At 38.4% G+C, this 21,462-nt stretch overlaps 1 protein-coding gene across 2 annotated transcripts in view; it reads right to left on the bottom strand.

Moving 5' to 3' along the window:
• Positions 1 to 9,423: 9,423 nt before the first annotated feature.
• LOC134819248 (uncharacterized) overlaps positions 9,424 to 21,462 on the bottom strand; it is a 28,226-nt gene continuing 16,187 nt past the window's right edge. For both annotated transcript variants that reach the window (XM_063829072.1, XM_063829073.1), the window contains 2 exons: positions 12,206 to 12,330; positions 9,424 to 11,432 (listed from right to left, as the gene is read on the bottom strand). In XM_063829072.1, coding sequence (XP_063685142.1) covers positions 11,152 to 11,432; positions 12,206 to 12,330 — 406 coding nt within the window. In that variant the 3' untranslated portion in view covers positions 9,424 to 11,151. The remainder of the gene's footprint in view (positions 11,433 to 12,205; positions 12,331 to 21,462) is intronic.

Raw genomic sequence — 21,462 nt, 5'->3', positions numbered from 1 at the left:
ACAAGGCTCAGTCTGTTCAATAATAAAAAATACTGACAATAAATCATTGCTTCTAAGTTGGTTGTAATTGTGGAGGAAAGCTTGAAGGTACACAATTAAGAATAACTAATATTAACTAACCAGGTTACAAGTAAGACAGTCAGTTTGTTGCAGAGGTACATCAGTCACAGTCATAGTGTGAACTAAAGCATCTGGCTCTGGTGTCCATCACACTTGTCCACCGACCACTGTAGATTGTAGCACCGCTTCAAATCATCTCCTAAACAGTTTAAAGCTAAAGTAGTTTAAACGAAGAGTAGCGCAATATATTTTTATCAAGAATAGACCACATTAAAATCAATAAAATCTTGGGCTGCAACTTCAAATTGCCACCTCAATCAAAATGAGCACTTGATTCCTACGTGGATAAGAACAATATCCTTTGAGGAGCTATAAAATAATGACATTATACATCTTACAATATCATACATTTAAAACACTGCGTGGGGAAGTTAAACATAACTTTCGAGATACAAATCGAAAAGTTCAAACATCCAAACAAGATATATTACTACGTATATGTATCTGTGCTCCCAAAAATCTTAACAACCCTCTAACACCAGGCTAGTAGCCAGCTGTTACGGTAATAGCCCAGTCCTCTAACAACCCTCTAATAGCCATAACACCACCAGTAGTTATCAGGTATAATCCACGATTCTGCCTTCACTGATTATCAGCCAGTGTCCACAATTATTTAATAAAGGATAACACTACACAGTGTAACTGTATATATATATGATATGATATTTATGATAAATACAATGTATTTAAACATAAAATCGAGGGTTTAGCTGACACCTACATTTCCCTGGTATCATAAGCCACAATTATTTTTTTACATCACACCAGTTATCCCCAATCGATGAAGATCATTTTCCAGATGTCTTGAAAAACTACAGACCAGTGTCAAACCTTGGTAAAACTAATTAAAAGAGAAGGCTACAGGAGCAATGAGCATGTAATGATGACCTCAATTGTCCTGGACAATATGCTTACAAAAGAGATCATATTTCACTTGTTATTAAGATAGTGTTCATGATATCTTCATAGCAGCTGATGAAAATATGAACATATTTCTGTTCTTCAGATTAAGTCAAAACCTTCGTCAACCAACCGAGAAATTGTTTCTTGAGGACAAAGAACTGGATGTTTAAATAGGTACCGCGACAATTGACCCCCTGACAATTGACTTCCCGACAATTGACCCCCTATGTAGTTAAACTGGGGTCAATTGTCTCGAAATCTAGGGTTTAGTACGACAATTGACCCCCGACAATTGACCCCCTATGTAATTACACTGGGGTCAATTTTCACGAAATCTAGGGCTTAGTACGACAATTGACCGCCCGACAATTGACCCCCCAACAATTGACCGCCCGAAAATTGACCCCCCGACAAGTGACCCCCTGACAATTGACCCCCCATGTAATTACACAGGGATCAATTGATCGGGTCAGGGTCAGGGTCAGGGTCAGGGTCAGGGTCAGGGTCAGGGTCAGGGTCAGGGTCAGGGTCAGGGTCAGGGTCAGGGTCAGGGTCAGGGTCAGGGTCAGGGTCAGGGTCAGGGTCAGGGTCAGGGTCAGGGTCAGGGTCAGGGTCAGGGTCAGGGTCAGGGTCAGGGTCAGGGTCAGGGTCAGGGTCAGGGTCAGGGTCAGGGTTAGGGTTAGGGGGGCTAATTGTCGGGGGTCAATTGTCGGGGGGATAATTGTTGGGGGGTCAATTGTCGGGGGAAAATTGTCGGGGGGTCAATTGTCGGGGGGTCAATTGTTGCCCACCCGTTTAAATACTATCTGCAGCTAATGTACATGATTCTAAAACTAATATAAATAATTCTAAAACTCAAATTAAAGTCTTTCGGTCTAATAGTAATATAGTATTGCTCAATGAGATGGTGTGGAAATCGCTCATAAAACATTAGTAATGTTTGTGCCTACTATTAAAAGCCAGGGAGTGTTTTAGACGAGATTTGTAGTGAAATCAACAAGAAAATGTACGAGGAAATTCAATCTTGCAATTTGATGAACAAGAGATCAGTAACGAAAGAGAAACCATGCGAATGCTTGGAAACTGTTTGTTGTATATTGGACCAGTTCAGTATCACCTGGAGCTGGCTAAGGAAGGCGATACCTCTTGCAGAAGAAATTGACAAGTTGAAAAGTGAGAAGATTTCAGATCAGAGTATTATCATCGATCTTCAGAATAAGGCTATTGAAAAAAGCAACAAACAGCTCAAATCAATGCAGAATACCGTGCAAACGGAGATGAAAAGCTACTCTTCAGTCGTTAGAAAAAGCATCAATGCTGCTTTCGCCCCGAAGAAGATCCACGCTGCAGTTAAAAAAGTAGAAAACCAGATTGAGTGAAGCAAGAACGTAATCATTTATGGTCTATCAGAATCAGAGAACGAGCAACTGCTGAGTAATGTTGAGGAGGTTCTGAATGAAATTAGTGAGAAGCCTTTAGTCAGGGACTGCTGCTGTATTGGAGCTCCGAAAGAAAATGTATCCAGACCAGTAAAGTTCACATTGAGCAGTTCTGACCATGCAACACCAGTGATCAGAAACACCAGTACACTACGCTCAAAGGAGGGGAACAGCTCAGTTTACATCTGCCCTGATAGGACTGCCACGGAACGAAAAGCTTATAAAAAGCTTGTAGAAGAACTGAGACTGAAACGAACTACAGAGCCTGACAAGTTTCATAGTATTAGGAACAATAAGATAGTCAGCTTGTAGAGAGTATAACTAGAGGCGAGACTGGCTAAAATTATTATTCCTACTTATCTTATAAATTTAAACATTATTGTTGATTTTGATCTTGAAGGGACCATAATTTTTGAGGCCATTACTTGCCGATGATGTCAATGTTTATTTCAGGATAAATGTATCCTTGTATCCTTGTATCCTTGTATCCTATCAGGTCCAGTTACTACAAAATGCCGTAGCCAAAGCTGTTGATAGGCAATATAAACATTAACATCTTGAGGATGAACTGATCAATCTTTACTGGTTGGATAATGGATATAGAGAAGAGGATTGAATTCAAAATCTCACTACAAAATCTCACAAATCCATACTAGGATTGGCTCCAACTTATCTGCAAGATATGTCGGATTTATGTTTGGTGTAGGTAGCCTCTCTGTAGTAGCTTCTAAGATGTACAATCAATTTGCTAATTCTTTGAAATCATTAAAGCTCTTCTAAAAACTTTGTCGAAAAACTATTCAAGTCATATTTGGTGAAAGACCTTCAATTTAAAAAATATAACCTCATCGAATATTTTGAAATGGCCACAACCCATTTAAATATTTTAGTTTCTCTTATTCCGTCACATCTTACTATACATTTCTAACAGAGTAATCGTATAGTATCAATTAAACCAATTCAGTATCAACAAACCACGATAAACTATGTAGAAGATAAGAGGTATGTCACAAATAGAACCGAATTTAGAGGATAAAGCATATGCTAAAAACGATAGGAAATAGTACGAATGGGTACTCCACCCAATGAGAATACGTGAAAACATAGTTAGTAATCAAATTACACATTAAAAAGATAACCAAATAGGGTGAAAAGGAGCTTCGAAATGCGACGATAACACTAAAAAACAACCTAAATATTATTGTGAAAATATGACATTATTTGGTTTAGCGCTCGATTTTCATATCACGGTGTAAATTTTCGAAAATATGCGCGGCGCACCTAAAATTTTGGTTCCATTAAACATGAATTTTTTGGTCAAAATTATATTAAATATACTTTAATTAATTGTTATTACAAGATATAAGTTTAAAAATTTTCAAAATATAGCATATAAGTACCAAAAATAAATTGCGCGCAAAAAAGTCAAAATTTTTACCACTTTTTTGGAACAAATAGAGGGATTTGTTTTATTTTTACACAATCTTGTGCGGCTGTCTTTTAGCTATCTTCATGCAAGTTTTGCCGACATACCAACAAAATTAACTTGCTCAAAATATCAAAAAACATGGTTTTTTGGCCTATTTTTGGCCCAAAAATCGGTTTTTTGCAATTTTACCCCAGAACAATCAGTCCAATCATTTTAAAACCACTTTCAATCGATTCTACGGTCAAAAATACGTCTAGTAAGGTGTATCTGGGGTCCCTAGCGTATCGAGCAGACAATGCCCGTAAGAGCCTCTACTATTTTCTTTCTCGTGATCTCTATCTAGATCTTATTTAGTGGTTTAAATTTATTTTTTGTGTCACAGTTGTAGCGCGATTCACTACTAGTATATACTGGGCCGCGCCGCGCGTCAAATAATTCTTCTCGTAAATCGGCGAGATGCACCACTGGGCCTCGCCAAGCTGGGAAGAATTGACATCGTGAATCAATTGTCGCAGTCAGGATGTGTGACCCTGATGTCAAAGTACTTTCTTTCAAAGGGTGCATACACTCCGACAGCTGCAACATCAAGACGGGCTTCATACTGGATATTGGTCTTCCTTGAGAATGAGCTTGGTCATTGGTTGGGCTCATACTAAGGGGTGCACGATAAAATAAACTTGCTCGGATTTTCAAAATTTGTTTACCATTGTTTTCTAGAGACTGTGAGAATTTTCACAGTACCAAATTTTGTTCACATAGCCATGTGTATACACGTACTGCGTGACGCGCCTTCGGCGGTCGCGCGCTACTGCAAGCGAGAGGGCTCTGGTTAGAGCAACAAATGTTGTATACCTTTTTAGAAAAATTAGTGAGTTTCATTTGATTGTGCGCGGCTTTTGGAGCAAAATAGGCATAAAAGTGAAACAGCGTAATTTGATGAAATTCGTTGATTTATGTCGTATTATTTTGTCATATCTTTGGTTTCTTGAATGAGATCATTCTGAAAATTGGGGCTTTTACTAATTCGCTCGCCCAAAAATTTCACGTGACTTTGGTTTTTATGGTTTTGCAGCCGTACAAAACGGTTTTACAATTTACATAAACCCTAATCCCAACCCTAACCCTAACTATAACCCCGAAGATATCCATAACACATAACCTTGGTGAAGACCTTCCAATAGGGCTTTCACTTGTAATTTGGAGGACTTCGCCGCTTCGACGCGCCGCGCAAACTAGCATTCTTGCTTCGCAGAGCAACGATCTCGATAGGTTGACACCGTCAATCAAACTTGTCATACGTTGTATGACCCGCCGCGCACGAGTGCGCGGCTCCCACTGTATCGTAGAAACTCTACAGGGGTAGTGATACGACGATGGGGGTCACGACGTAATACTATGTACTAGCTTTTACAACTGTCCGAAAAATTTGGTGGATATCTATATATATATATATCGGAGTTGATATAGTGATGAAAATGGGGCAAAATACGCTGCTTTTAGCTGTAACATAATGTTTGATGGTTGGATATGCTAAAAATAAAAGCCCGGCGATTGGGTTCTTTCACCAACTGTGGTAATGAGAGTGGTGGTGTGGTCAGGCCGACTTTAACAGCGTGTACTACTATTATTAATTATATACCAGCGCGCTAGCTGATATGTGATACCATACTTATTTATTTTGCACTCTGCAGATCAAGTATATTTATAATTCATAATTGTATGTTGGATGTTACCATCTAGCACTAAAATTTAGTTTTATGGGCAATGGGATTATTTACTAATTTGCTAGCTCAAAAATTATTACGTGACTTTGCACTTTGGTTTTATGGTTTTGCAGACAAACAAAAAGGTTTTACATAAACCCTATACTAATCCCAACCCTTAACACAATCCGTAACCCTATTGCCTATACTAACCCGAGCCCTAATTAAACAATCGAATTCGTGTTTTACTAGCTGCTATAGCCTGCCACGCGACTAAAATGGTTTTTCGCCCATAACTCTCCAGGTCACAGGTAAGCATTTTTAACCTACGTCGTGAAAGGTGATTCGGAATCAGCGTCCAAAAATACATTGATTTGAATCACTTTAACATACTATTGGTAGGTTTTGATAATTAAATCGATTGCTCTAACCAAAGCCCTTTCGCTTGCATGCTGCAGTAGCGCGCGACACTATTTTACTTGTGAAACAAGCGCGTCACGCAGTACGCGAAGACACATGGCTATGTGCGCTGAAGTGTAGACTCATGGCCAATGGCTATGTGAAATAATTATACGGTTTTTGCTCAAATATGCAAATTTTAGAATTAACAATTACAACTACTATACGAGAGTCTGCTATAAAATCAATTTACATTCCAATTTTGAGATTTTTCTAAAAAGGATCTGAAAATTGAAACCAACTTGAATCGATGCATTTTTGAACGCTCCTACTTAATTGCTCGCCCAAATTTTAAGAAAATTCTTGTGAAAAGGCCCTTTGGGCATGAAAGTGATCTAAATCGGTGTATTTTTGGACGCTGATTCTGAATCACACCCCATGACGTAGTATAGGGTTAAAATGCTTCCCTGGAGAGTTATGGGCAAAAAACCGTTTTGGTCACGTGACAGGCTGGTAAAATACGAATTCGATTGTTTAGGGTTAGGGTTGTGGTGAGGGTTATGGTTAGGATTTATGTAAAACCGTTTTGTACGGATGCAAAACCATAAAAACCAAAGTCACGTGAAATTTTTGGGCGAGCGAATTAGTAAGAGCCATTTTTGAACGCTGGTTTCTCAAAATTCGGAAGTCCGGAGGATCGCGGGTGAAATAAACCAAAAGTTAGAAAATTGTAACAAATTTTAAACTAATATAGTGCAGTAGCACGTGAAAACAGCAATTGCTTGATATGACACACGCTGTAAGTGATTGATTGAGGAGCACTACCCGAAGGCATTACTCGGCACTAACGCCTTAAAATCTTTAATTACAATCAAATATAAATATATGCACACAATGTATAAAGTATTAATAATGTATAAAATATGATTATGCTATTAGCAAATTTAAATAGTACTATTAAGAATTTTAAATAACTCTTATCTCTTGACATAAATTTAGAACAGCGACACAGGGTCTGAAGAATGCGCGGTGATATTTTTATCTTTTAAAAGTTGTAAATGACAGTGAAATTGCGCGGTGTCGATAGCATTGTAAAAAAATGCTCGAAGATAGTCATATTTTGTTATGAGGTTAAAGTTTTGTTGCTCGTTATTATGATCAACGTATGTTGTACCAAATTATTTAAATTTCCAAAAGTACGAAATTTGAGTTGTCCCAGTCCTTGTCATCCGGTTTATGTGCTTGTGCAGTAAGCACATGCTTGTTGACTGTAGACTTGAATGAATTTAGGAATTTGTCTTGTAGGCAAGTGGTGACATATTTTATGTCCTTGTTAATTATGTTGACTGTTTGGTTATATAACTTAGGCCCAATGTAAGAAATGCTCTTGTCTGAATTACATAAACGGTTAAATGGTACTGCAAAGAACTCAGGTTCTCTTCTAGGTGCGTTTAAGTTTGAAACAGTGAACATTCTTATAATATTTGGTGGTGCAGTTAGTGTTAGAATAAACTTTGTGCATTAAGCATAATATACATTTAGCTATCACGTTCGGTAAAGCTAATACTTCTAGTTTATTGAAAATTTCCTTTGTGTGTGAAGGTGTGCTATTCAGATCTTTGTCATAAAAATAGCGGTGGTATTGGTTATCTGCAGCGCGAATGCCCTTTTTCTGCTCCGAGAAGACTCTTTTAACGGAGTTTAGCGATCTTGTTCCCCAAACTGTGCAGCAGTAGTACAAGTGAGACTGAACAAAGCTGTTGTATATCAACTTGAGTGCTTTGTTAGGTACTGAGCCTTTGAGTTTGTAGAGAATACCCGCATTTCTAGATACTTTAGTGGCTAAATGTCTAATGTGGTGGGCCCAATTTAGCTTAGTATCAATAATCACGCCAAGAAACTTTTCGTGATAACTTTGCTTTAGTCGCTCACCTCCCATGTAGATTTCTATATCCTTAGTTTTCTTATTTGTAAGGATCATATATTTAGTTTTGCTAGCATTTAATTTAAGCCCGTTATTAGTAGCCCAATCAATTATCAAAGTCAGAATCTCATTCACCAATGCATTAAGTTGTTCAAATGTATCTGTACTTATTATTAGGTTTGCGTCGTCAGCGAAATAAATATGTTTAGCTAAATTACTAATCTGAGGAAGGTCGTTGATGTAGATTATGAACAGAATTGGTCCGAGAATGGAGCCCTGTGGTACTCCGTAGTTAAGTTTGAGGTGAGAGGACTTGCAGTTGTTGACGCTCACGTATTGCTCTCTATCGGTTAGATATGAGTGAAACCAAGATAAAGCCAACCCCCGAACTCCATAGTGCTCAAGTTTTCTCAGAAGAATACTGCTGTCAACCATGTCAAAGGCCTTGCTGTAGTCCAATAGAAGCAGTGCTGTGACCTGCTTTTTTTCTAGTGCCCTGTGAATATGGTTTTGGGCTTCTAGTAAAGCATGTTTGCAGCTGTGCCCAGCCCGAAATCCGTATTGAGAGTCAAATAGGATTTTCTCTGTCTTTAAGTGATCTAATAGTCGCGCTTGCATAATTTTTTCAAAGATTTTTGAGAAACATGAGAGTAGTGAGATAGGTCGATAGTTTGAAACTTCAGCACGTGACCCACCTTTGTGAAGTGGAACTACTTTCGCGATTTTCAATTTATGCGGAAACTTCCCCTGATGTAGAGACGCAGAGACTAGGCAGCTAAGCACTGGTGCAAGTATATTGCTCACTTTTTTCAGGGGAAGTATACTCATATCAGAAGTCGACTTAATTGACGAGTTGTAAGTGTATACTTCTATTCGCGCGCAAACTTTGTGCGGTAGTCACGTATTACTATTATGTATTATGTTGCCATGCAGTGTAGCGTTGGTTTGATCAAGAAAATATGGTTCCACACCAACCTCACGCAAAGAATGACATTTTTACATCTGATCTGTGCAGCTTGCATAAACAATGAGCATAGGGTTGCATAAAATATAAATAAAATGATTTAATGGGTGGTGGTCATCCTAGCCTGTCACTCCGCCTTATCAGTTATCTTCATGCTCATGAACAGGCAAATATTATACGCCATTGCATCACGGATCAGAATTTAAGCAGGCATCCACAAAACATATGTGGCCGCATTTTTTGTTCAATTAATCATGAATTATCATTCACAGATCCGTGTCAGCTTGCATAGCCATAGGATTTGTCATACGTTGTATGACCCGCCGCGCACGAAGTGTGCGGCTCCCCCTGTATCGTCGAAGACTATAGTGAAGCGACAGTGGGGGTCACCACGTGATACAACATAGGATAGGGTTGCAAAGATAAAAATCACAGAAATAAGAAATGACTCTCATGATCAATAATATGATATTAGACGTTTAAATGTTATCATGGATCGGGAAATTCAGCGATCGCCCACATATAAAGAAATGAGACGGCATTTCACTGACAATCCCCCTGCTACCAGTGGTTTGTTATTAAATAGAAAGTCAATACAAGTTTTATTGATCGAAATTTTTGCTTACAAATTATCATAGAGAACTGCAATTATAGTAAATGCAAACTTTGCCATTTTTATCTTATAATCTTATTCTTAACTGAAACCCTGGTTTTATGTAATATTATCACAAGATGATGCATAATAGTAGTAATTAAACTATTTAATTATACTTCATCTCTGAAAATAGGATCCAAACAGTCCTTGTTAATGAAAAACAGTCCCTTCTGTTCCTGGGACTAATAGTAAACACTATCCAACAATCAAAGTCAATAATTTTTCAGACGACAAAGTTTCCAGACCAATCGAATATGAAAGAGATCTGGCTCTCCTCCAAGTAACTATGGTAACCAAGGATACCTCGACAGAGTTAGTAAATGGTCAATCGAAACCAGCATAAACTGTTCCCCCTGTGAATCCCCACAAAGTTCAAGATATCCAGACTCTGGAAGCCATTCAAAGACCTTTTACACGCAGAATATCTGGCTATCAAGAAATGGACTACTGGGAGAGATAATTATATCTCGATCAGCCATCACTCCAAAGAAGGCGAGAGGTAGTAATACATGGAAAATCCTCCAGAAAAAGGCTGATGACAAAATGACATTCCACTCGTCTGACAGGTTTGGATTGAGAGCAGAGGTTCCTCAACCCCCAAAAAGCTGTCCATCAGCTGTCCAGACCCTCTATGAGAACTCTTTCTCTGTAAAACCTACCTAACTTTGAAATCTTCTGCCCGAGACCATAAATTACACTGTAACGGATTTAACGCATTCGAAGCAGCTATAGGACAGTATCTTTACAAAGTTCCGGATAAATGTCCAAGTCCGAGTTACACGACATTATGCCCTAACTCATTATTAGACTGGAACATCCAGCACGACGTCCCTGACTATTTTGGCTAAACCTCATCAAAGTATCCAAGTAAGTATCTCTGTAGAAGCACATCCCCAATTCGACAATTAATGGCTATTCAAAATATTATCAGAGTTGGTATTATTAAACAAATTTAAGGTCGAAGGGGTAATAATCGATGAAGCATGCTAGGAAAGATAGGTGAGCCATTAACGGAGATATTTACCAGACAAAATACCTCTTTATCTAACTTGAAAGTGACAACTGGTGGATTCGTGTAGTGCTATTACCTATATCTAACTTGAAGGTGATACCTGGTAGATTCGTGTAGTGTTATTACCTCTATCTAGCTTTAAGGTAACAATTAACAATTAACAAAAAACCTAAGAGAAACATTATATTCAATATTCATAACCCATTTATCGATAAATTTCAAATATTTTGATCACATATTATCCATAGTTTATTCCAAACAATCCAAAACAAAAATGCTTAAGTGCATTATGCAACAATTCCCATATTTTCAAAGATCAAATTGTTGGTAGACTGTTATACGTATTAATTAAGAAAACTTCTGATCAGTTGAAGACATCATTGATACGGAAACCTCACGCCCGACTGCAAAAAACAACATGTGTAAAGAGAAAGTGAATAATAGCAATGCCTAGCCTACACTAGCTGTGCAGTGCCTAGTGTAACTATGGTAACTATATAGCTGTGCAATGTCTAGCCCACGCTAGCTGTACAATGCATAGCCCACACTATATAGCTGTGCAATGCCTAGTGTAACTATGGTAACTATGGTAACTATGGTAACCTAGCCCACACTAGCTGTAGCAGCAGCACTGTAACACAGGAAGAGTTCGCTAGCATTCCTTAACACAGCAGCTTTAGCTAATACTGGAGAGGGAGTCTCTGTGATGTGCGTGGCACTACTAGACTGGGACCTGGAGAGGACAGGAGAAGGAGGGGCGCCAGGTGCGGTGAAGCTCATAGCTGACTTTACTCTGTAGTTGAGGGAGCTGTGGAGGGAGATAGCGGTGGGGAGGGGACCGGGAGGAGGGGAGGGAGTTCTCCGGTCTGTAAAGTTACCGTAACCTGGGGGTTAGTTTGACAGTTAGAAATACTACACTGAAAAGTTAGATTAATATTTGACCCCTGCTTTATTATAAGCACGGGATATGTTTTGATTCAGCTGGTGGACAGTGGAGTATTAGCCATCTTTACGATATTACTTACCTCACTTATCTGTTGTCACGATTTCATAAGATCATTTTAGTAAATTATTGGCTTGTATGTTAGTATAAATTGAATAATCAAAACCTTACCCAAGTATCCTCATTATCCTAAATTAAAGTCCGAGTAGAGGACAAAGCCTATAATTTGTATTTGCATTAAACTCGGCAAATTCAGATTAATTTCCATATTAATATCTACAAGACAGAATAATCGTTGTTCCCATTGTAGCGAGGTCGGGCGTGACATGAATAACAATAGAAAGTTGCCATGACGATAGCAGGTTGCCATGAGGATTGACGCAAGCAACAAAGAGATGCAACATTTGTGACTTAACTACCCTCCCCCTGATTATTTAGATTAGATTAGATTAAAGTGATGTAATCGCTTGTAAGTGCTAGGGCAGTTCGGCCGGACAACTGCCAGTTTTGGTATATATAATGTTCGTGAGTTAACTACTGTTTAACTCTACGCTACCAGTTTCAATTGAACAAGGACATTAGACAAATAGTTACTGTACTTAATCGCTCGAGCAAATTCCAACTTAATAATTAAGTGAATCAACTGAGAAGGAAAATAAAATGTTAGTAAAACCTCTCATAATAGGTGAACATTGATAATATAATCATCAGTACCGTTTGTTTTAGTCTTCTTGCTTCTGTAGCACTTATCACGTATAACAGCCGCTTTCTTGAGCTGTTGTGAGTTTAGTAGTCGCCGCCTCTCAGCCGCCTCGAAATGACGCTGTTCCGCTACACGCCTGAAATATCAGCTGGGGTTACAGAACAATCAGGAAGTTGTTAAGGCCAGGTGGGGGGGGGGGGGGGTTACATTTCACATTGTAACTCCACGAGTGAAGGACAGCTTATGCAGTGTAGGGAGGGGGGGGGGGGTCACTACACAGTGAATGTAGCTTATGCAGCCCACCGGTCCAATCAGTCAGGTGTGTATAAACAGCTTATTTAGAATAGTGAGTAGTAATAGTAATAATGCTACTAATACTAGTGGTAGTAATAGTAATAATGCTACTAATATAACTAGTAGTATGATTTTAGAACTAATGGCACGTGTAGTGCACTGCTATTTCTTCAACGAAACTTTGCTTCTCTAAATCTCTGTCCTCAACCAGGGAGGTGTTTAATAATAGACTAAATCATGAGCGGAAGCGAGAAGACTGATGTCTACAAATACTTTACTGATAAATATGCGAGCTTTTTGTTTAATACCACGAAACAAAAGCATTCTATACAGACTACAGCTGTAAACAAAAGCATTCTTTCAAGGCTTCTAATAGAATTTTAAGAATTAGAAATTGATTCTCACTTGTGGAGACTACAGCTGTAAATAATTGGTAGCAGATGTTCCGACAAATTAAAAGAGTGAAAGGTTCCTTTGTCATCAGTATTATGATTGCTAGTACATTTCTAGTTGATTTCTCACCTTCGGACTAATTGTAATGAGACTTTATTCATAATCTGCTGGACAACGAAGATCCATAGTTTTATACATACCAGAATGAGAAGTTGTCTCGTGACTGGTATTAATTAAGCGTCCCTTATTTGACAGCAAGGGAGAAAGTGGAGTGGGCGAAAATTGACCCCCCACTATTGACCCCCCGACCCTAACCCTAACCCTAACCAATTGCTGTACTAAGCCCTAGATTTCGCGACTATTTACCCTAGTGTAATTACATAGGTGGTCAATTGTCGGGGGGTCAATTGTCGTACTAAGCCCTAGATTTCGCGACAATTGACCCCAGTGTAATTACATAGGGGGTCAATTATCGGGGGGTCAGTTGTCGGGGGGGGGGGGGGGGTCAATTGTCGCGGTACCGCCTACGTCCCTTATTTGACAGCAAGGGAGAAAGATGAATATTATAATATGACGATTGTAAATGGGCGTGAATTGTTAGCCAGAATATTTCGTTCTGTTATTTGGGTGTTGATGGAACAAGTGAAAGATACCCAATGCAATACGAGAATACCAGTCTGATCTATGCTGATGAATGCGTGAGAAAAAGAATAACCGGACGTCCCATAGCTTTTCTGTTATAAGTAGTGCAATTAGCATATCCAGGTGGTAACTGCTAGTTTCATATAATGTTATATATTTGTATGCTTCTAAAACTAATCAATGATATCTTTTGCAGAATCATGGCTAATACAACACTTCCAACACCACCAGAACTTGAAACTATTGTAACCTCATTCTAACCCCACCCACCTGGCCACCTCCACCAACATGGGCAACATCGCAGTATCCAACCCCACCTCACCGGACAACTAGACAAGGTCTGGGACCTCCCGTTCCAAACCCTTTTAAACACAACCTCCTCTTAGTATGGGCTTCTCCTTCCCCAGCTACATTGCTTTAGTTATCTTCAGTGCTTTGGTTTTCTACATAATCTTCAAACGCTTTAGACCACTGCTGAACATTTATCTCTCTGTGTTGTTCTACATAATGTCACAGCTACTTCTTCTGATGGTCCTCTCAGTTTCTTGGATAACTGAACAATTGGACCCTGAAGAAACAGAATCCAGATGTCAAATAAAGCAAGGTCTCCAAACATTCGCTCTTCTTCTGCCTGGATACAGTATTCTGATCATCACAGGGGTGAGGAGTATCTTCATAACCTTCCCTCTCTCTCATTTCTACTACTTAAAGAAAAGATACCAGCTAGCTACATTCGGAGGAGCTCTCCTGATCTGTGGGCTTATAGCAGCGGCTCCCAGTTTCGGGCTCTGTAACGCAGTTGTACAGACAACATTAGTCAATGGTCAAAGAGAAGAGATGGAATACTGTAGCTACGATGATAGGAACAAGTTGGAATGCAAAGTTTTCTACAGCGTTGTTCTCGTGGTGGGGCTTCTTCTTCCGAACATCAGTGTTATTACGCTTTACATCTACATCTGTAGATTGGCAGCTAAAGCTAAAGAAACCCATCGTAGCCTTACCGAATCCTCAACAACTTCAATCAAAGAAACAAAGGCAATGACAGAGCAAAGAACTATTCCTTGGTCGATAGTAGCAATCCTAGCTGTTTGTCTTTCCACCACGCTACCCTGGGCTGGGATGATCGTATACACTGTGGAGATAACTGAAATGCATGCAGAAGGAGAGAAACTGTCATATATATTTGATGTTTTCTACTCAGTGCTACAAATCCTGATTGGATGTTCTCCCTTGGTATATCTTCTAACCACTAACTCTATGTTGAAAGAGCTTGTTAAAATGTTAAAGTCTGCGAAAGATTGCTGCAGACGATAGACTAATAGAAAAGAAACTAGCTGGAATAGTTTTTGGACATGTTTTAGTAAAACAAATTTTTTTTCTCTTTCGGAAGCTTTCAAATAACATGTGTTAATTTTCGTTAGCTAGATGAGTCGACTGTTTTCAGATCTCGTAGAGTTAAAAACATTAATGTACGCAATTTTGGATTTACTACTACAGACCCTTTAAAAAGGGGACTTGTTAAACGAACTGATTTCGTAAATTGAGGCATACCAAAAACTGATGTAGATTATCCGATGCGAAAGGTATCTCAGCCTAACCTCTGAATTCCCAAATGAAAAGACTGGCTCAACATCGGACAATTTCTCAAAAGAAACAAAATGAAACGAGAAGACATGTCTATTTTCTGACACACACAGCCTATTCTCAATAGATAAATTAATAAGGGAGACCCACAAGCACAAAAACTCGGATCATTTCAGTTCTTTAATGAGATCTCAAGACCGCAGCTCGCTTCACTAGTTACGTGTGTTTTTTTCGTAGTTCAAGTGATTTTTTAGAGAGCTGATATTACTGAATATTGGTATTTGTTCGTAGATATTGTCTCTTTTAATGTCAATTATAATTAGATTTATGTATAGCATATCTTGTTTAATTCGACGGCGTGATGATGGGTTGTATTTTCAAGCTCACATTAACTTGCTCTATCAATGTTTCACCTTCCAGCAATCTGTGTTGTCACATTTCAAACCTCATAACGTCTCTGGTGCTTGGTCGGATAGTAAACAATCCCCCTATGCTTTCAGGGGTGAAGGTTCCTTCTTTATACAGAACAAATTCTCAGGCAAAGCAGTCCGATCTATTCACAATCAGATCAATCATTATATCATATACCTGTATTGTGTATAGTGTATACAGTGTATAGTGCATAATGTGCAGTGTATAGTGTATAGTGTACAGTGTATAGTATATAATGTACAGTGTGTAATAGTTTACAGTGTATAGTGTATAATGTACATGTATAGTGTATAGTGTACAGTGTATAGTATATAATGTACAGTGTATAATAGTGTACAGTGTATAGTGTATAATGTACAATGTACAATGTACAATGTAGTGTATACAGTATACAATATACACTATATAGGCATTATGTGTGATATATTCAAATCATAACTAATTAACAATTATTTTGTTCATCCCTGATGTTTTTCTTTGAAACTTTGGGCCAAAACAGACAGAAGCCTTTACGTTTTTAGTGCCATGTGTAATATTGCCAGTATGCAAACGGTAAATGTTCATGCAATATCGGATTCTAAACGAGGTACTATGTCGTCTTTTTAAACTTACACATTGTCTCGTGGAACCGGCACAAAGTTTTTGCGGAAAGTAGATTAGAGTATTGTGGCTATTTTATGTATATCAGTAGCAATATCTTAGCGCTTACACAATGGAAACTTCTATACACATTTTGAATTGAATTTGAAATTTATGTAAACATATTGTGTTCCATTTTTTCAATTTACATGTCACATACGTTTATTAGAATTGAAATATCTGGCCTATTTTCTCCTAAATTTTATTCAATAAGCCCGTGTTTGGCTGGTTCGTGCTAAAGTGTACTAATACTGTGAAAAGAAGATAATTTTGATAACAATTCTATCTTGACCTTTTTCCTTGATTTGATCCAATTGAATGTTACAGTCACATTTTAACCATACCATGGAGATGACACTATAGTCCTATATGAACCCTAAACATTTCTCAGAATGGAGCCTCCACCACCACCGATACCGACACCACCCCACCCATCTCCTCCGATACCGACACCATCTCCTCCGATACCGCCAGATCCTACAGAGATGAAGTGGCTAACTGCACCGGTAATTCCACCCGGACCTCCCGTTCCGAACCCTTTTAAACACAACCTCCCTCTTAGTATGGGCTTCTCCTTCCCCAGCTACATTGCTTTGGTTATCTTCAGTGCTTTGGCTTTCTACATCATCTTCAAACGCTTTAGACCACTGCTGAACATTTATCTCTCTGTGTTGTTCTACATAATGTCACAGCTACTTCTTCTGATGGTTCTCTCAGTTTCTTGGATAACTGAACTATTGGACCCTGAAGAAACAGAATCTAGATGTCAGATAAAGCAAGGTCTTCAAACATTCGCTCTTCTACTGCCTGGATACAGTATTCTGATCATTACAGGGGTAAGGAGTATCTTCATAACCTTCCCTCTCTCTCATTTCTACTACATAAAGAAAAGATACCAGCTAGCTACATTCGGAGGAGCTCTCCTGATCTGTGGGCTTATAGCAGCGGCTCCCAGTTTTGGGCTCTGTAACGGCAGTTGTACAGACAACATTAGTCAATGGTCAAAGCGAAGAGATGGAATACTGTAGCTACGATGATAGGAACAAGTTGGAATGCAAAGTTTTCTACAGCGTTGTTCTCGTGGTGGGGCTTCTTCTTCCAAACATCAGTGTTATGACGCTGTACATCTACATCTGTAGATTGGTAGCTAAAGCTAAAGAAACCCATCGTAGCCTGACCGAATCCTCAACAACTTCAATCAAAGAAACAAAGGCAATGGCAGAGCAAAGAACTATTCCTTGGTCGATAATAGCAATCCTAGTTGTTTGTCTTTCCACCACGCTACCCTGGGCTGGGATGATCGTCTACACTGTGGAGATAACTGAAATGCTTGCGGAAGGAGAGAAACTGTCATATATATTTGATGTTTTCTACTCAGTGCTACAAATCCTGATAGGATGTTCTCCCTTGGTATATATTCTAACAACAAACTCTTTGAGAAGAGAATTTGTAAGAATTCTCAAATTGGGGGACTGCTTTTAAAAATTGAATTGTAAATTGAGATCTACCAAAAACTAAAGTCAACATTCATAAGTCATAGCTAAGGTGCTTCGCCTTTCAAAATCGTGTTATTAGTCAATTTATTTGTTAGCTCATGAAAGTCAGTACCTACTTGTCGCCACTATTCGTATCAATTGAAAAGGCCAAAGCCTTTGAATCTAACTTCTTTGTTCGTGGCCTACAAAAGATAAAGCAACTATTGTTGTTGGATTCTGAATCATCTTTTTGTTCAACTGCTAATTGTGCATTGCCATTATACTTTATAACATTTCGTTACTATGATTCAAGCAGCAAGGCTACTTTTAATAGTGGCATGTAGTAAAAGCTATTCTGACTATATATATAAGCCACATTATGAGGGGACTAGGAGCTTCAGGAGTTTCACAAAGTACTGAACCTCCTGACATAATGGGTAGACGTATATCGATGGTGATGTGGGGACTTCGAAATCGGGATTATAGAAAACATGAAAACTTATAAATCTCGGAAATATTTGTACAGGATTATTTTCAGCTTGGAAAGGCAAAATTTTTAGTACTAAAATTACGATATTTGAAAAACAAATTATTTGACAATTTTTACAATATTCATACAAGGGGGACCCTTGTGTTCGAGCTGGAAAATTATTGAAGGTCGAAATACGATAAAGGGGCAAAAATTGTCTTTTTGGTGTCCGAAATTATATTTAGATTCTATCTAGATGTATTGTATTCAAATTATTTCGTCTTTTAAGGTCAAAATTTTGTAACAAATTGGGTTTTTTAAGTATTTAAGTTTTTAAATGGCATAAAATGAAGACTTTTTCTATAAAGAAAATAAAAAAAACCCTTGAGTAATTCTCCATTTTATGCCATTGCCCCCCGCCCCCCCCCCACACGAGGACACGTATTTATTTTGAGATAACAAATTTAGCTGAAGTCATTATTAGTCATTAATCATTTCAATTCCACGGAGTCATGAACGAGAGTTCATAAACGACCTTTAATATAGATTTAAAAAACTATAAACTGTTAAATAGGCCCACTAAAAATGATTTCGCTAGTAATTTCTGTTTGTTGGGCACTGTTTGCGTAACAATCCGGTCATTCAGACGATTACAGGCATAACCTTATACAACATTTTTCGAACAATCATCATTGCCATTCAAAAATGATCACCTCATAGATTATGTGTCGTTCATACTTCAAACAAGTCATAATTAATCATCAACCACACTCAAAAACCACAACCAGCTGAAGGTATATTTTGGCGCGGACAATTGTTTCTATTCATGTGTAAATTTGAAGGGAAAAAATCATCAGCCATTTATTCTTCCTGAGGCCTACTCAGGAGCTGATTTTGGTGTTTGGTTTCGTGCTTAGAAATAAATAGACCAATTACAAACTGTTTAGATGTTCACGTGACATATTTGGTGCTCACAATACCTATAGTCGCTATATTTACCCAGGTTGAGATCAGGACTAGTACATACCAGGACGGGTATTTCTTTACAGTTTAGAGTTGACGAACTTAAATGAGGTGCGCTAAGTCAGTTTTTAAACATCAATCATCTCAGTTCCGCAGTAAATTTATTAACGAACTTTTGTGATTATTGTACTTTCAACATATAAAATAATAGTAAACTTTTACTGTAAATAGGCCGTATGATATATTTCGCTTGTAATTTCTATTTGCTTGTTCACTTAACAATCGGGCTTAACAATTGGGGTTAAAAACGATTGTTAGCACTACTTAATACAAATATCAGCCCCTCATCTAAATTATTCGACGTTCACTATTCATAATGACCAGGTTGTTGAGTGATCGATTATCAACTGTTTCTGGCTTCGATTTGTGTACCTGACAATTTTTCTTCTGCTTTAAAAAAAACGTTCACAAACCCATTTTGTTTTTGGAAATTGCTTATAAAATGTTCATGTTGCACTTAATTCAAGGATTCAATTAGCCAAATTCTAAAGATCTCGACTCAAGCAATCAAGTGGAACGAGAATGGGGGTCAAACTTTCGATCGCACTACTGATCGTCTTAGTTCAGGGCATTTTCTGTCAAGGTAAGAAATTTGAAATTGTTTAAATAAAATGTACTGTACCTTATATGTCATCATTTGTAAGAAAACAGCTAAGGCGTAAAAATATTTAACAAATTTAACTGCGCACAATTTTAAACATACAAGTGCTTCTAATAGAGTACAATTTTACTGCCTTATTTAAATATAGGACAGCGGAATTATACATGAATTGATGTTAACATTAATAACTATCAGGTGAATTCGAGATAAAATGGTTGTCTAACGGGAGATGTGGTACAAATTCTACCCTCCCTGATGGCAGTCCTGCTGAGTGTGACCCTGACGGCGAGAACCCGTGTTGTAGTAACAGGCGGGGTGGTGTGTGTGGTAACACGGCTAGACACTGTTCTTGTGGTGACTGTGTTGACTACAGTGTTATATATAGGGACTGGAGAGAATCAGGAGGTAAGATAAAGTGGAGGTATGACGGTAGATGTGGTAGTGGTAATCGCCTCCCTAATAACAGTCCTGGTGAGTGTAACCATGATAGCGAGAACCCGTGTTGTAGTGCCAAAAAGGATGGACAGTGTGGTGACAAAACTGAACACTGTTCTTCTCCGCACAGTGTTGACTACAGGGTTGTGGATGAATTGAGAAAATCAAGAAAAAATTGTACAGTTACGATAGTAAGGGGCTTCCTCAAAAATGTGTGTTTTGATGAAAAGAGGAAACAACACTACTTCAAGTGTGCCCATTCTGATGTGTACTTTTACAAGACAAGGTGTGGCCATTTCGAGAGCGTTACTGCAGTTTGTGAGAACGATCCCCACGTGTATCAGGCATGTGGGTTCAATGCACAAATAACAAACACGGATGTGCTGTGTGGAGGCTTGTTTCGAAAATAACGAATGTGAAAAGCCGGAGTCCGAGTACCACCCAACAACAACGCTATGTAATGGTAAATGTGTCGTTCCTTCATGTAAAGATGAAAGTGATTGTAACGGGTATGCATACGGAATTAACTGTAGATATGATGGGAAAGACAGGTATGTTCCTGTATACTGGATATGTGACGGGGACAATGACTGTACTGAAGGAGAGGATGAACAGGACTGTAATGTTACTGAAACTACCCCACACACGTGTACACACTACTACAGAAAAGTGCGTAACGAGATTAGAACAGTACCTATATTGGACTATACTAGGTGCTCAGTATTTGATATAAAGAGTTTATATATAAAGAGTTACTATGATTCAATCTATCCATACTGTCTGAACTATCTAGATCAGACTAACTGTTCTGATAGTGAGCGGGTAGGGGGGTATTGTCATATTAATGGGTATAACTCGAGTGTTTCTAAGTACATGTTGTGTTATGAATATGATGAGAAGACTAGTTTACCAGTTAAGATATGTGACGATGACCTTCAAACCAACTGTAGATCACCGTCTACTTCCACTGGTTGTAGAGTACACAAACACAGGATGTGTGACGGAATGTGGGATTGTCCTGATGGAAGTGATGAACTTGATGACATGTGTGAATACATGACGAAGGAATTTCAATGTGTTCGTAGGTTTAACTTCAATACAAAGTTCGGAATACCAGTTTCTTGGATAATGGACAATGTGGTGGATTGTATGGATGGAATGGATGAACAGGTTGAGGGCTTTAGTTTCTGTGGCAATCACAATGACAAAACTTATCGTTTTAAATACAACGTAATTTGCAGAAACGTCTATCTGTGTCAGAAAGGTGATAAACCATACGTT

Source organism: Bolinopsis microptera, chromosome 8 (assembly GCF_026151205.1).
Source record: "Bolinopsis microptera isolate Bmic1 chromosome 8, MBARI_Bmic_1.0, whole genome shotgun sequence".
Lineage (NCBI taxonomy): Eukaryota > Metazoa > Ctenophora > Tentaculata > Lobata > Bolinopsidae > Bolinopsis > Bolinopsis microptera.
This window is presented reverse-complemented; position numbering and strand designations above follow the sequence as displayed.